The 15,555-nt window shown below is 37.6% G+C and overlaps 3 protein-coding genes across 5 annotated transcripts in view; 1 reads left to right on the top strand and 2 right to left on the bottom strand.

The window, feature by feature from the left end:
• LOC144643512 (nucleolar complex protein 3 homolog) overlaps positions 1–15,555 on the bottom strand; it is a 115,023-nt gene that overhangs the window by 9,460 nt on the left and 90,008 nt on the right. Inside the window, exons 2-6 of the mRNA XM_078502791.1 lie at positions 5,556–5,740; positions 4,933–5,108; positions 4,407–4,603; positions 3,812–3,930; positions 2,879–2,921 (exon numbers count right to left, since the gene is read on the bottom strand). Of these exons, the coding sequence (XP_078358917.1) occupies positions 2,879–2,921; positions 3,812–3,930; positions 4,407–4,603; positions 4,933–5,108; positions 5,556–5,731 (711 nt within the window). The 5' untranslated portion in view covers positions 5,732–5,740. The remainder of the gene's footprint in view (positions 1–2,878; positions 2,922–3,811; positions 3,931–4,406; positions 4,604–4,932; positions 5,109–5,555; positions 5,741–15,555) is intronic.
• The window catches only part of LOC144643542 (adrenocorticotropic hormone receptor-like), a 64,982-nt gene that overhangs the window by 2,629 nt on the left and 46,798 nt on the right, over positions 1–15,555 (bottom strand). The window lies entirely within an intron of this gene.
• On the top strand, positions 8,155–15,228 carry LOC144643581 (uncharacterized). Of its 3 annotated transcripts, none has more exons than XM_078502887.1 (5): positions 8,155–8,247; positions 8,661–8,729; positions 10,297–11,030; positions 11,776–11,864; positions 13,581–15,228. In XM_078502887.1, exons 3-5 carry the CDS (start codon positions 10,769–10,771, stop codon positions 13,692–13,694), a joined length of 465 nt encoding a protein of 154 aa, XP_078359013.1. In that variant the 5' UTR covers positions 8,155–8,247; positions 8,661–8,729; positions 10,297–10,768; the 3' UTR covers positions 13,695–15,228. The 3 variants fall into 3 exon arrangements, with proteins under 3 accessions (XP_078359013.1, XP_078359016.1, XP_078359015.1); XM_078502890.1 differs by having other exon boundaries at positions 10,758–11,030; XM_078502889.1 differs by lacking the exons at positions 8,155–8,247; positions 8,661–8,729 and having other exon boundaries at positions 10,040–11,030.

A 15,555-nucleotide genomic window follows, 5' to 3' on the forward strand; every position in this document is an offset into this window, starting at 1 on the left:
TCCACGTGACAGACTAGAAAGCTTTGACCACTGTACACATACAGTGTATAGGGGTGGTGAATGGTCCTTCAAAAATTGTGCATCTCGCAGAATTTTAGCTTTATGAAGACTGTTAGGTGCCTGGGGCTTCCAGAAGCTTCCACTTTTGGCAGCCAGCTCCTGTATGGAGACTGCTCCCATGGCTGGCAAATCCTAGCAGCAACAAGCAATGAGCCCCCACACGGACAGGGAGACAGGCACCCGTAACACTGAGTAAACAGTGGAAAGAAAGGGAGAGAAGGGGGGGGGGGGGGAACGTCCTTGAAGGTCCTGGCCACGAGGAGCCCTGACACATGGGCATGTCACAAACACTGGTGAATGGCAAGGGAAGGTAGGCACTCTTTGTTGTTAACTCTTACTCTCTTAACTCTGTAAACGCGGCGTTGGAGAGCTTCGAGGTCACCCTTAAATCTTGCCCTCTTTCGCTCTCAGAGAAATCATGTGACATACTTGATGAATAAAGCTCGTCGGGAATATTACACTAATTTTATAGATGAGATCAGTGGCGATCAGAGGAAATTGTTTAAGGCCAGTAAGTCCTTGCTTAATTATGGCAATAGTTCCATCTTCCCTCCGTGTGCAAATGATCAAGACCTGGCTAATGAATTTGGTGATTTCTTTGTTCAAAAGATCTTGGACATTAAGTCTGCAATTATTAGCACCGCTCACCAATCAACTAACGCTTTACCTGTTGAATCCATCATGGATGTCTCTTTTCCTGAATTTAATCGTTTATCAGAGAGTGAGGTACGTGCAACTATTTTGTCGTCCACCAAGAAGTCCTGTCCACTTGATCCGATTCCAACCACGTTACTTATTAAGCATCTTGACGAACTTCTACCTTCAGTCACAAGAATAATCAATCTATCTCTGGATACAGGCTTCTTCCCTGATAACTGGAAACTTGCCTTAGTACGACCACTCCTCAAGAAAGATGGGCTTGAACCAGTTCTTAAGAATTACAGACCTGTAAGTAATCTACAGTACATTTCGAAGCTGGTTGAGACCATTGTTGCCAGGCAACTGCAAAAGTATTTGTCGTCAAACAACCTGTTCCCAGTGTATCAGTCAGCTTACCGTCATCATCACAGCACTGAGACTGCTTTACTCAAGGTAGTAAATGACATTCTTCTTAATATGGATAAGCAACGTGTCACCTTGCTTCTCCTGCTTGATTTGAGTGCTGCCTTCGACACTGTTGAACATAATACATTGCTGAGGCGATTGCAAAACTCCTTCGGTATTCAAGGCAAGGTGCTTTCGTGGCTTAAGTATTACCTGTCGGGCCGTTCCCAGTGCATATCAGTCAATGGATCACTCTCTAGGATATTTAATTTGGAATGTGGTGTACCGTAAGGGTCCTGTCTTGGGCCTCTTCTTTTCACGCTCTATACGAGCAGACTGTTCGACATTATTCAGTCTCATCTTCCAGAAGTTCATTGCTTTGCTGATGACACCCAATTATATCTGTCCTTCAGTCCCAGTAATGCAATCAACCAGCTTTCTGCCATTAGTGCTATGGAATCTTGCGTTGATGATATTCGTTCATGGATGTTAACCGACAGTCTTAAGCTGAATGACGACAAGTCTGAATTTTTAATCATTGGAACACCTCAGCAGTTGGCTAAAATTGACATTGGCAGCATACGAGTTGGTGATTGCAATGTCTCTACAGTAAACTCTGCTAGAAACCTCGGCTCTTGGTTTGACTCCAAGCTTTCGATGTCTACTCATATCACAAAGTTGTCCAGTTCTTCCTTTTATTATCTCTACAATATTCGGCGTATACGGAAATATCTCTCAAGGCGGTGTACCGAGACTCTTGTGCATGCGTTTATTACTGCTAGGATTGATTATTGTAACAGCCTTTTGTATGGACTTCCCGACTACCATATAAACAAGCTACAAAGAATACAGAATGCTGCCGCTAGACTGATCTGCCAGCAAAGCAGATTTTGCCATATTACACCGCTCCTTTTTGATTTACATTGGCTCCCAGTGAAGTTTCGTATTGAGTTCAAAATTCTTTTAATTACATTTAAGGCTCTTAAGGGTTTGGCACCTACCTAATATATAGATTCATTAATTAGTATCAAATCAACTTCACGGTATGACCTTAGAAGCTCTAATGACAGCCTTCTCCTTAGTTATCCGAAGCCGTTATCCAAGGTAACACTGGGTGATCGTTCCTTTACATATGCTGCCCCAAAACTTTGGAACGCTCTTCCTTTAGCCATCAGATCTGTGAACACTGTTACCAATTTTAAAGGCAAACTTAAAACATATTTGTTTTCTAAAGCGTTTTTATTAAAATCCGAATAGAATTGTAATTTCTTAGAATTTTAGATTTTAGTTAGGTATAAATTGAACTTTAATGCTTGTAATTTTTAACCTATAACTTAGTTTTTTAAGAATTTTAGTTTTTAAGCTGTAATTTTAACTTTTAGCGTGTAACGTTCTTTTTTTTTTTTTTTTTTTTTTTTTTTTTGTAATGCACATTTGAACATTTATGTATGGAATTTGCGCACAACAAATTTGTAATTATTATTATTATTAAACGCTCAACACATCTCAATCCTGGCCATGTGGAGCCCTGGCACACAGGCATATTGCAAAACGCTAATTGTTAATGCTATCGCTGTAATGGCTTCCAACACATCTCAATCCTGACCACCTGGAGCCCTGGTGCATGGGCATATCACAAACACCAATGACTAGCAAGGGAATGAAGGTGCTCTTTGTTCTTAACTCTGTTAAATGCATTATAATCATTGTTAACTCTGTTAACCTGCATTTAACTGCATGTATTTATGGGTTAATGTACAAGAAATTAACTCACTTTAACACCTTGCTCATTTTCTGAAGCTGTTCGAATTGGATACCTGAAATCAACCAATAATATTATTATTGTATAATAAATAATAATAATACCAATTCTGACAAGTAACATAGGTACTGTATTGTAAGTATTTTGATGTAAATAGTTTAGGTGTCATGCTGTAAGTAGCATAAGTATTGCATTGTACTGTAAGCAGAATAAGCTTTATATACTATTTCGAACTTTTTGGGACGGTTCGAAATATTAAACGACCAAGCGCGCGTTGCTACAGCAGAGATGAGTAGCCGGCACGCTGGCTTCCATAGTACAACTTTCGAGAGTGCGGCCCGCTTGAGCAATTTTATTCTCGAGGAATCATTCAAGCGACAAGCTCATTATTTTTCTCGACTCGAGACTCGATCCTCGAGACTCGAGACTCGATCCTCGAGCCTCGAGACTCGAAACTCGAAATTTTCGAGTTTCGAGGATCGAGTCTCGAGGCTCGAGGATCGAGTCTCGAGTCTCGAGGATCGAGGCTCGAGGGACTGTCAACTTACATTTGAGCGGTACTGTAGTAAGTAATAATAATTATTAGTAAACGTCTGGCTTTGTAAGAACAGTTTACTGTATGTGTTGCAATTAAAAAAAACAATTATTAATGTTTACCACATTATGGTTAATTATGCAAATCGAAACAAACAATAGACGAATCAAGGACATTTTTAAAGGCTTACTGTACATGTACACGTACACAGCTTAATCATGAAGGTGTTGTCATAAAAAATAATTAATTGAAAACTCATTCGGTGAAATTTTAAGCCCAAAATACCGAAACAGAAATTTTAGCCGCCATTTCAATGTGAGTTACACGGTAAGCTTTAGTATAACTTGCCTGCCCCACTTTTAAATAAAGGATGATTACAAGTGTAAATTATACATTAATTTGTAACTCACCCAGGTATGATATCTTTAAACACAGTCAACAGAGAAACCATTGCAAGCTTTTTAGTGGTTATTCTGACATCTGTATCCTTCTCATTACAAAGGGAACATAGCTCCCGAAGCTCAGATACCTTTAAAAAGAATCACAGATGGATCACAGTCTGAGCATGCAAATAAGTAGAAAAAATAACCACATTTTGATTTTGCACTATGCTTATCCCCAAAGCCATTTTCACTTCTTTTACCCACCAGGGCCTTGGCACAAGAAATGAAGGGTTCTTGAGACATACAATTTTTGAATTAATTTGAATTTTTTAAAATTGGCTGTGTAAAAACAAAGAAATCTCCAACAGAAGTCAAAAATGCCATGATCTGTACAGTGTACAGATTTCATACAGAAACATTACAATTACATACATGTACATGAAGACCGGAAGTCCCACAATCTAGGACTGGAAATCCTTAGTATCCAGAGCCCTTCTTTTTTTTATGCCAAGATCCCGTTGGTTAAGAAAAACGAAAAGGGCTATGGAGACGGAGGATGATTTTGCACTTACATATAAGAGAAAGTACTACATTGTACATGTACACAAATAAAAGTACTCACACTGCCCTCAGGGTTTTCCAAAATACAGTTTGATAACTCGGCAATCTTAAGTTTTCTTTGGATGAGCTTCTGTCTTCTTTGATTGAACAGTTCTACCATACTTAATACAGGTGGTGGGGCTGGAGACACTGATATTTGATAGCCTTCTTCTGAGACTTGTTCTTCTTGATTGATTTCCTCACTTGGTGAAGGAGTATCTGAACAAAGAAAACACATTTAAGATGAGATGGGTAGTAAAGTGTACTGACTGACTGACTGACCGACTGACTGTCTACTATAGGGGGTCGTTCAGTCCACAGACCGCCATGTTTTTTCTTCCTTGACCGCAAATTTCTTTTATTTTCTCCTGAAGACCAAGACCGCCATAAATTTCTTGACCGTAGACCACCAGATAATAAAGAATGTGCCTGTAGGCTAACACTCAAAATCGACTAAAACCGCCAGACTGCCAGAGTATAATACGACCCTCGTACATAGTAGCACATTTGATGAAAGTTCTTGTATACATATGTCTACTTTTCAGTACCTGGTAGAGGTAGTTTCTCTTTTCTTTGTATAATACTGTCTTTACTCTTGATGGGTAGTAGAGCTCTTTCATTGTGCTCCTGTTCTGCTGACACTGTTCTGGGTCTCTTCTCATAATCAGCCTCTTCTTCTTCCTCAACTTGTTTTCTTTTTCTTTTCTTTCCACTACTTGGAACTCTAAAACCATAAACCACAAAATCTATCACCAAACGTTAACATACCATGATTGTATCATTTTCTTCACTTTAGGGACTCTGATTTTAATTATTTTTATTTATTTTGCTGCATGCCTAAAAAAATTGGTGTAGTACTAGTCTGGATGTCAAAATGATTGCTCAGAATCTTAAAAACTGCATGTAAAAATAAAACGTTTTTGAGAATGGTGAACAGCCTTTTAAGCTTATATCAACCGTAAAAAATATTCAATCTTAGGAACATTTCTATAGGGCCAAAATCAGATCAAAATATCAGGGTTCTTTCACGAACAAAAAAAGCCTTCAAATAACAAAATGCATGCATGGATAAACTTAAAGACGCGCTTACATGAATGCCTATTTTAATTTCTGGAAGAAAACATGTACAAATATATGCCTTCCCAAGATTTATCTTTACAAACAGACTTACTCTGCTGCTACTTCCTTTAAAAATGTAAAACTCCTGTGAGAATCTTGAAAATACTCCAAGTCTTCGGGATCGAGTTCACCGTTCTCGTCCATGGTCACATCCTCTTGCTCCGGAGGTGCATTCCCAGCAGATTTGTGTGTCTTTTTGCCTTTTTTGCTTCCTTTTCCCTTTGCCATTATTAATTGCTTCTTTTAAGTAAGGCAATATTTTATAAAGTATCTTTTCAGAAAGCAGTGGTCTGTCTAAACAATTTCGGAGAAGAAACATTCCGTCTGTCCACCATCTTGAATATGAGCCTTAGATGTCACCACGTGCCACCAGCGTACAACCACAGCACAAACTTTATGTCGATATAATATTGCTTAGAGTGTCCTCTGGAGTGGTCTAGGGTCTGAATGAGGTTTAGTGTTAAGCGTTATTTTCCATAATTTTTAGTGTTTGTTGTTAATTCAGTCAATTTTTTAATGTTTACTGTTCCCGAAGAAAATACTGTTAAGTGTTTGAAGGGGTTATTATTAGTCTTCAGATTTCTTTGGCATTCTTCGGACTTCATCGGCAGTCTGCGGACATTTTCGGCAGCCTTCTGAAATCTCAAAAAATGATCGGGAATCGTTGGAAAATAGCCGAAAACTTTTTGATGTACTAAACAAAATAATATTGGCCTTTTGACGCCATTTAATTGTTCAGTGTTATTAAGATACCCCCAATCAGACCCTCCTAGTCGAGCGAGCTTTTGACAACTTCACTATTGGAAACGTCAAACAACCGTTTGTATGGGGATCGCGAATACTTGGGAAGGTGAGTTGTCTCAGTCGTCTCGGCAGGTGGTCAGATTGGCAATTGTAACATGAAAGTACGTGTTTCTTTTCACTAGCACCATATTTTACGGCATTTTTGCACAAATCAAAATTTTGAGAAGTGCTACCACTTAATGCTTTTCGTTTTTCTATTTTTTCTCTCTTTTCCTTTTTTAAGTTAAGAAGGCTTGTATGGATTTGAAATAAAGTTGAGAAAAATATCCCTTTTTACCGGTGAAAAGTTATAATGAAACTTACCTGGTGTCACGTTTTTGTATTTCTAGTGCTTTAGAAAGTCATACGCGCGATTTTCGTCTTAACCGTCTGTTGCGTACTAAAAAAAAGACAAGGTAGGAAAGCAAATTCGAAAGGCGAACGCAGGCCTCTTCAAAAAACTCGCTAAAGAAGCTCAAAACCAGACGTAGCTTAATGGTATGGTTTAAAGTTTCATTATAACTTTTCACCGGTAAAAAGGGATATTTTTCTCAACTTTATTTCAAATCCATACAAGCCTTCTTAGTACATCCATACAAACTCTCATAGTACGCTTTGGTTACCTGTGGTCTAATTATCCAAAAATCCACAAAACGTAAGCATCAAAAACACTTTTATATAAGAGAAAAGGAACCCTCGATTAACTTTTAATCCTGGGTTAGTGTTAATCGGCTTTCGAACAACCCGGCCCAGTTGAACAAAATTGATTTTTCTCAAGAAATGCCTAAAAAAGATGTCTCTGAAAGAGTTTCAGAGCTTCTAGATTTCAAATTTTTCTCGAGGGCCTGTCCCCAGAACCCCCTAGCAAGATCAAGCCTCATCTATGGCAAAGGTAAAAGCTAAAAAAAAGCTAAAATCAAAATTCGTGCTAATCCTGGATTAGCTTAATCATGCTTTGAACCGACCGGGCCCTTGGGATCATCTTCCCAACAAAACACATTTTGTTTTTAACTTTCCTGACTTTGGGTAAATATCTAGACGATGCAAGTGGCTCGTCTTGCCTTTTGTTAGTTACGGTCCTGAGTTGTTGGCCTTTCGCAGCCTTGCTTGCGGTTCTAGGATTTCTGAGAAGCATCATCCAAACAGGAAATTCTTGCCATTGAGGACCATTGAGTAGTCATTGGTGGTTGAGGCAAATTCCCCCAAGTTTTTCACTCAAATTTCTGAGCATTTTAGTGTGTATTTCAGGCTAAATTAACCCAATCACTCTGATCTGGATTTCTTTGGAAAAATATTTTCCTCCTGCAGAGATGCTGCCTTTTTTGGTAAAAAATGATGACGTCAGACGTGGAACAATGGGCAACGTTCGTCGGGTTAAGTTAAAAAAAAGTTATAAACCTGAAAATCTGCTTGCTAGCATAAAAAATATTTCTCCAAATTGAAGTGTTACACTTCAGTGATTATCAACTTATCATCTTGATAAACTTGATAAAATTTGAATTTGATAAAGGTAAATAAACCGCCGGCAGCGAAGTTTGAAAGCTGACAAAAGTTGGTCACGTGACCATTGACCAACTGTTGCGCGAAGGCCCACCAAGGCCAACCGTATATTCTCAGGTTAATAATATTTCTTTTATCTAGACACAAAACTTTTACAGCAGAGCTGATGTGGTCGTGTATAATTGATTGTATTTTACAGCCAAGTTTAAAAATATTTACATTGCCATGGCAATGGGATAAACCCCTCTTAAAGGTCAACATCAGCTGACAATAGAAACCTTATACTATAATGGTCTATAATATAAATATTAACTGACGTATTGGAAGGGAAAAACCCCTTCAAACCCTCTTTGGCACCCGCTGTAATAAACGGCTTCACTGCCATCGCAAACCCATAACGCAGTGGCGCTGCGCCGATACAGATGCTCCAAAAGACCAACTAGAACTGCGAACGTATAGAGGTGTGTTTCTATGTTTCTGATTTCCAACTGAAATATCGATTCTTTTATTTCAGGGGGTCGCTTAACATTTTCTGACCGGTTCGAGATCTATATTCGGGAAGATAAATTCAGATCGGATTCTAACGTAATCTTCGCGTTTGAGTCACTGATTCTTTCTTTCGTTCCCAGCTTCTTTATTTTTTTTTCGTTAAAGGGGATTCATTCCGTTAAGAACTTAACGTAAGCTGTCGAAAAATGAGTAAAAGTGAAATTTACCTTCGTGGCAGATTTTCTCCAAAAGTTTTGCGCAAATTCATTCAGGTAAACAAAAAATCTTTCAGATCAAGACAACCCCGTACGCTCGATTAAGTCTTTTAACCCTTGCAGAATCTGTAGGAAGCTCTACTGGCATTTTTGTAAATATTTCGTTTCAGTGGAAGACAGATACCGCCGGCAAAGTCCAGAAACCACCGAGCGATCAGTTCATTCAGAAATTTATTGAGGTATGAACTTCTTAACTGGGTATACGGTAAACATACACTGCAATGTTCCTATATGTTGTTTTCATTTTATACACTTCCAAGTCCTTACCGATCGGATATTTTACATTAACCATTTAGAACAGCTTCAGCTTGTTATGAGCGTAAAATAATTTTTCTTTTTTACGTGTTTCTCGTGAATATTTATTTTAAATTTTATAGAAGACAGAGCGAGCCCCGACGAAGCGATAAATTTGTCGCTGATGCAAAAAATGTGCTGATCGATGCAATTGAAAAGGGAAAAACCCCTCATGGCAGTGGGCTCTGATTACTATCAGACAGAAAGTTGAATCAGTTGTGATAGCAGAAAAATATTAAACCATAGTCTACCGTTGCGTTTCAACCGTAAAAGCATGCAGTTTTATGCAATGAAGATAAGATTGAAATTTGACTAAGAAAAAAAGTTGATTTCCTTCGGCAGTTTTTATTTATTCGGGAAAACCTTCGACCCCTGGGAAAGTCCCTTTGTGCAGACAGCACGCATAATGTGAAACAGAATCACTGGGGTTGAAAAAATGTTTGAAAAAATCATTTCTCTTTTTTGCGTGTTTCTCGTGAATATTTATCTTAAATTCCAGAGCTTATATTCTATTTAGAAGTGAAGGAAGTCAGCATGCGCACAGACAAAAGATTTGCAGCTGACAACACAATTTTTAAAAGGGGAAAACCCCTAATGGCGGGTGGCTTTGATTACTATCATTAGGAAAGTAGTTGAAACAGTTTAGCAGAAGAATATTAAACCATAGTCTACCGTTGCATTCGCACCCCTAATTCGCACAATCGCACAAGCATGCAGTTTTTGTAAATGAAGATAAGATTGAATTTTGACTAATAAAATAGTTGAATTCCTTCGGTGACTACGTTTTATGAAACACGCTGAGCTGGCAGTTTCGTCTATTCGGGAAAAACCCCGGCCCCTGGGAAAGTCCCTCCGTGCAGGACAAGACGTATAACTTAAAACAGAATCACGCGCCAGACACGAGTGACCTATAAACTCACGCATAAAAGAGATGGCTTTCGATACAAAAGGAAGTGCTTGGGGTTTATCCCGAATGTATTTCGGAATACTTTGTTTTGGGAACATGGCGATATTATTTAATTTTAAGACCCATTTTAATATAGAACATTACCAAGCATAAGTATTTAAGAATAAGAAGCCGGATGAGCCGAATAATATATTCGTGACTGGCATTCGATTCCAAGAATATTTACTAGTTAATACCAATTATCGCCGGGGTTAAAAACATTTTTGAACCATTTACATTTTACTCATACTTTATCCCATTCCACGGTAAAACGTTATCCATACCATCACTCTGATTTTAGACAACATCACGTACCCGGCCACAAATCACATAAATAACGCTTCATTAACCCCCCTCCCCCTCCCCCCCCCCCACCAACCACCACCCGCCTCACTCTGTTTCATATTCGAATCTGCTTTGCCTCAATCAAACGCTGCTCGTATACACAATGTATCTCATTTTAGCACGACATTCTTATTAATTACTATTTCTTCTCTATATTTCAGGTCTGTGAATTCTGTTTTGGATTCGATAACAAGGAAGTAGACATATATCCGTGATTCACTTTTTTTACCTTCTTTTCCTTTGCTCGCTTTAAAAGATTGTTTCCCTAGTCTTTGCTGTGTACATTCGTCTTACATTGTAAATCCCTCTAAGCATTGCTTCATTGTGATCATTTTACAAAGGGGGTTCTATAGTGTTGGGGTGTAAAAAGCAGACGTAGCTTTTAATCGGCATGAACTTGCGTCTTACTCTATCTCTGTGAAGAAACATACAGTTAAAAATGTTATGTGCACTGATAAGCACCTTCACTTGACTAAGGGGTTAAGTGTGACGCGCAAGTTAGGCATAATGAGTGCGTGTTGCGTAAAATGACTGAGCGTGATTATAAATACTACAGTTGGAGATCAGATGATTGTTGGATGAAGGTTCATAGAGAACTTTTAATCGGTTTGGTTCTTTTTAGGGTGACCGGACATGTCAATTAGCGAACTCTCTGAGACGACGATCGAAGAGCTCTGTTTTGCTCTAGAAAAGTGTCCCGCCTTGAACTGGAAAGTGCTTATGGGATGGTTTCACCCACTATATTCTGAAGATCATATAGCCATCATCGAACGCAGTGAAAGTCCCGCAAAAGCTTTGTTAGTTTATTTGGATCATAAAGAAATACCCTTGAAAGACCTGGTGAACGGCTTAAAAGCGATCGGAAACAAAAAAGCAGTTTCCATAATCAAGAAAGGTAGTCACATTCTTTGTAACACCGATATTTATAAAACGAATAAGCTTATCAATCAGAGTGCTTTATTGTCAGTTGAATATTTTGTAAGTATTGGCCCTGGAAATGGTTCTATATATAAATTTGTGTGACGAATCTCTTATTAACCAAGCCTGCTCATGACCGTACTGCGAAAATATCTCTGTACGGACCTTGCTGCATTTGATACGTAGCGTCAAGACCTAGAGCCCATTCCTTTCCAGTTCTGCTCTAACACTTGGAATAATTTCTAGAGGAGGGGGGTACTCCCATATATGGGCTATATAGGTATGTGCCGCGGGATAGGGTATGGTTTTTGAGGTTCGATCCCTAAATAGGCTATCATTTTTGCACCATTTGTCATTGTGTTCCCGGTGTTATCCCCTATCCTTAGATAGGGTAGCTTCAGATTGTATCAGCCAAAATTGCAGTGCGTAAACACCCATCTATCCATTGAAGTATTAGCAAGGCGATTTTATAAAGATTTGTGTTACAGAAACGAAATATTAAAGTTGAGTCATCCTAGCAAAGGTGATCCTGTCAGTCAGACTCAAAATGGTTAGCCACTGCTATTGACCTCATTCATCATCACAAACCATTAAGTAAGATAATGACATTCTTTCAAGGTCTTTTTCAAATATGTAAGAGTGATGAATATATAAATCATCTTTCTTTTACTATTTTCCTTGATCAATTATTTTACGTTTTACGATTTTTTGTGTGTGTCCAGGAGCAGAGAAGAGTGGCCTTGACATACAGTATTCAGGTGGTCGTCCTCCCCGTCAAGTCCCTCAGTTCAGTGCTGGCCATTCTCGAGAGGTATAACTTTTAATACCCTTACGCTATGAATTCGTCTATGGATTTCTAATAATGCACTTTTTCAGCCACTTTTGAAAGTAAACAGCAACTTTGAATTGGTATATGAGTTCTTTGGTTAAGATAATTTCTACAGTATCATGAACGTATACTTATAAGGCAATATGTTTTGTTTGTTCAGTTTTAAGCTATCTGTCTTTTGGAGGCGCTTATCACGCTATCCATAATGTAGTAGTCAGCTGCATTTTCATTAAAACAAAAAATTGTCAGCATTAGATTATAAGTTCTGTCTACATAGTAGGTTCTTGTCACACACTAATAAGACTAAGGAGAGCATGTTTGTTTATAAGCTTAAACTTAATCTTAATTATTATCAAATGAATAAAGACATTATTATTATTATTATTATTATTATTATTATTATTATTATTTATTATTATTATTATTATTTTTATTATTATTAATCTGAAGAAGCTGCTATTACGACCATTAAGGATGTCGATGCGGGTGGAATGTTTCGGATTGTTCCGATTTTTTTAATCGGCACAATCCGGAACATAATACCTTCAACGGCAATGTACATTTGGATCAAGTTGGAAGAGAAAGTTCCCCTTATACTTTACTGGTTTATTTTTCCGTGTTTTAATCAGTTACCGATTCTGATATCATCTATTGCTTGTGAGTACCAATCATCTTTTAGAGAGGACACAGCGAATCTATAGTTTGTAACTTAGAATAGTACTTTTGATCTTCCAAGTGAAATAAGAAACATGCCATCTCTGCAAAGTTTTAAGAAAGCCATCAAGACCTTTTTATTTTTAAAAGCTTTTTAATTGTACATTTCTTTTTATAGTCATATACATTTTAATCTTTTTTAGCTTGTGAATTTAAATTTTAAATTTTTAGTTTTTTTAACTATATTGTAATGCGCAATTGAAAATTTTTAAATTGATAATTGCGCAATATAAGTAAATTATTTATTATTATTATTATTATTATTATTATTATAGAAAAACGTTACTGAAACTGCCAGAAGCTTTATTTACCCTCGGTATTATGAGCCGTGTTAGGGCTCTAGCAAGTATATGCTAATGAAACCGAGCATTTCACAGTATACAACACAATGCGTAAAGATAGACCACAACACCGGGAACTACTCTTTTCGATAAGTGTGTGGGTTCTTTAACGTCCCCTGTTGATTATAACACTGACGATGCAGGAGACGGGGCCTACGGTTTTTCGTCCTTATCCGAGAAGACTAGAATGTCTAACCATTTGCAAAGGCAGCATATTCTCCTCAGTTATTTTAAGACCCTGAGTGTCGGCCGGTCTGGGACTCGAACTCGAGACCTCCCGCACGGCAGTCCGGCACTCTACCAACTGAGCTAACCGGTCGGCGGCAGCTACGAAAACTAAATAATTATTAGCCGTCGGAATTTTGTGTTGTTAATGTATAAAGTCATAAAAAACTGCACCACAACTGAGAGTAAAACAAGACAGAGACTGAGAATTAGTTACTAAAATATTAATCATCCGAAATTGTTCTTTCCTTCGTATATTTATACATTCATTTCCCTCCCGCCTCCCGCTTTCAGTGTACTCGTGTGCGTCACAACATGTCTTAAAACATTCATATATTTGTCCAGTTTATAAAGATGTCACTAGAATGTTTGTTGCATTTTTCCTTTTTTAATTATTTTTCTTTTCTTTGTAAAACAGTACAAAAACTTTTCCTGCGTGCGGCGCAAGGAACAATCTGAAACATTACCATTTCCGGTTCAGGAATCTGAAGCCACCGGCCACCTTCCGATCCTGGACACGAAGCTCCGTTAAATTTGGTAGAAACTGTAGTTTCCAAATTTCCCTCTTGCTTTTCATTTTATTATAAAACATCTTAAGTAGATACGTTTCTAAACACCCCGATCAAAAGGGGAAATTTAAAAACATTCCTGTTTAAAAATTAAACGTAACTCCTACGACATTTTTCGAGTTGTACATGACAATTGTAAGTAAATCGTAATTTTGATTTACATGTAACAATTCATGTCGTAGACTTGTAGTAAGTTTATCGCATAAGACAAAGTCGGTCCGTCTCAGGCAATTAGGATTTGTGATTTTTTTCAGTTTTTCAAGAATCAATGGAAAGCAGTTAATTTCACTCAAATTTTATAAACACAATTTTTTGGTAGAAACAATAAGTTGGTAGTTAGGTTTAGGCAGGTACATATATTAGAACTTATTATAAATTCTGAGATCTCTTTCACTAGTGCTGATACTGCTAATCATTGTCTAGAATTTCATTGTAGGTAATTGCAGTGTCAAAGATCGTGTCGAGTTATGCAATGAATTGTAAGTGACCGAATTGTAAAATCAGTGTTTATGGAGTAGATAAAATTTTAAAAAGTGGAAACTAGTTTGAAGTTCTTGTGACTCGTGAAGTTAAACAAAGTGACAAGTAATTATTTATTCGATCCTCTAGATGGGATGCTAGTCCATACAAAAATACGACTTTCTAGGATCATTGAATGTATAAGATTGTAACTTAGTATTGTAAAGTATAGGTTGACTAAGCTGAAGTTTAATAAATGAAGGAGCTATGAAATGATGAAATGATATATTCTCCTGGCATGGCTTCGCTACCGAGCAGACGTTTAGATGTAAGAAAGTAGTGTAAAAATTGCCTTTGATTTATATAATTTTGATTTTTCTAACCCGAACAAGCTTGACACTTCTCTTTTCCTGGAATTATTTACTTTTCTATTCTAAATTGTTTTTAGTTTGCTTATTCTTAGGAGCTCCGTATTGAAGCCATGCTAATTGATATATCTGATAATTGCCAAGTGAGGTGTTGGCCACATCAAATATCTTTTGTATTTCTGGTGTCTTTTATTACTGTTATTATCAGATCTTGTAATCAACCTAGTAAATGGCGGAGCTTAGAATATCCGGTCTTTCTTGTTTGTATTATCCACTTGTAGTTGCTGTTTTGCACTGTCATTACATTTTTGGGACGACTTTGTTTACTCGTTGTAATATTGGAAGGAAAATATGCTAATACTACTTGTGGGAAAGCGTATTCTTGCTTTAATAATGTAACTCCGCAAGGCCTTACGTAAGAATTAATTTCAAGATTTCGAGATCGAAGTAGTCTGACAGTTGATTGTCAGCTAGTTCAACTCTGGTCACCAAAAAAAAGAAACGCGAGCAAGAAATTCTGATTCAGTTAAAAAACATTCTGTGCCAGTTGTTAGAAATTTTATTAGTTTTTTTTATTAGATTTTATTATCAATAGTGTTGTTTCTATGAATACTCAGTGTAGTTGAAAATTGCAAAATTGTAAGTAATAAATAGTAATGAAAGAGCTACAGTTGGAGTCGAGTTGCTTATAGATTGTTTTAAAGTTTCTATTTACACCCCAGTTACAAGTAATCCCTAGCGTGTTAATTTTGTCAGGGTGAGTGGAGACAGGCATGGTATACAACGCAGGTAACCTGAAATCATGCCCTCCCTCCCTACTACTACTGCGGGGGCAAAAACGTAGTACAACACAGGCGGCACGAGCCATTCTCGTCCCCATAGCCCTTTCGTTTCTCTTAGCCGGCTGGGCCTTGGCACGAGGAAACAAAGGGCTCTGGGGACACAGAATTTCCAGTCCTAGATTCTAGGACTTCCGGTCTTCATGTACGCAGTCATG

This window comes from Oculina patagonica, chromosome 2, assembly GCF_052425735.1.
Source record: "Oculina patagonica isolate OP01 chromosome 2, crgOcupat, whole genome shotgun sequence".
NCBI lineage: Eukaryota > Metazoa > Cnidaria > Anthozoa > Scleractinia > Oculinidae > Oculina > Oculina patagonica.

Excerpts from the sequence above, each read along its gene's own strand:
- LOC144643581 (XM_078502887.1), top strand. The coding sequence starts at position 10,769 with ATGTCAATTAGCGAACTCTCTGAGACGACGATCGAAGAGCTCTGTTTT. Across the intron at positions 11,031-11,775 it reads AGTTTCCATAATCAAGAAAG|GAGCAGAGAAGAGTGGCCTT; the intron begins GTAGTCACATTC and ends GTGTGTGTCCAG. Across the intron at positions 11,865-13,580 it reads GTGCTGGCCATTCTCGAGAG|TACAAAAACTTTTCCTGCGT; the intron begins GTATAACTTTTA and ends TTTGTAAAACAG.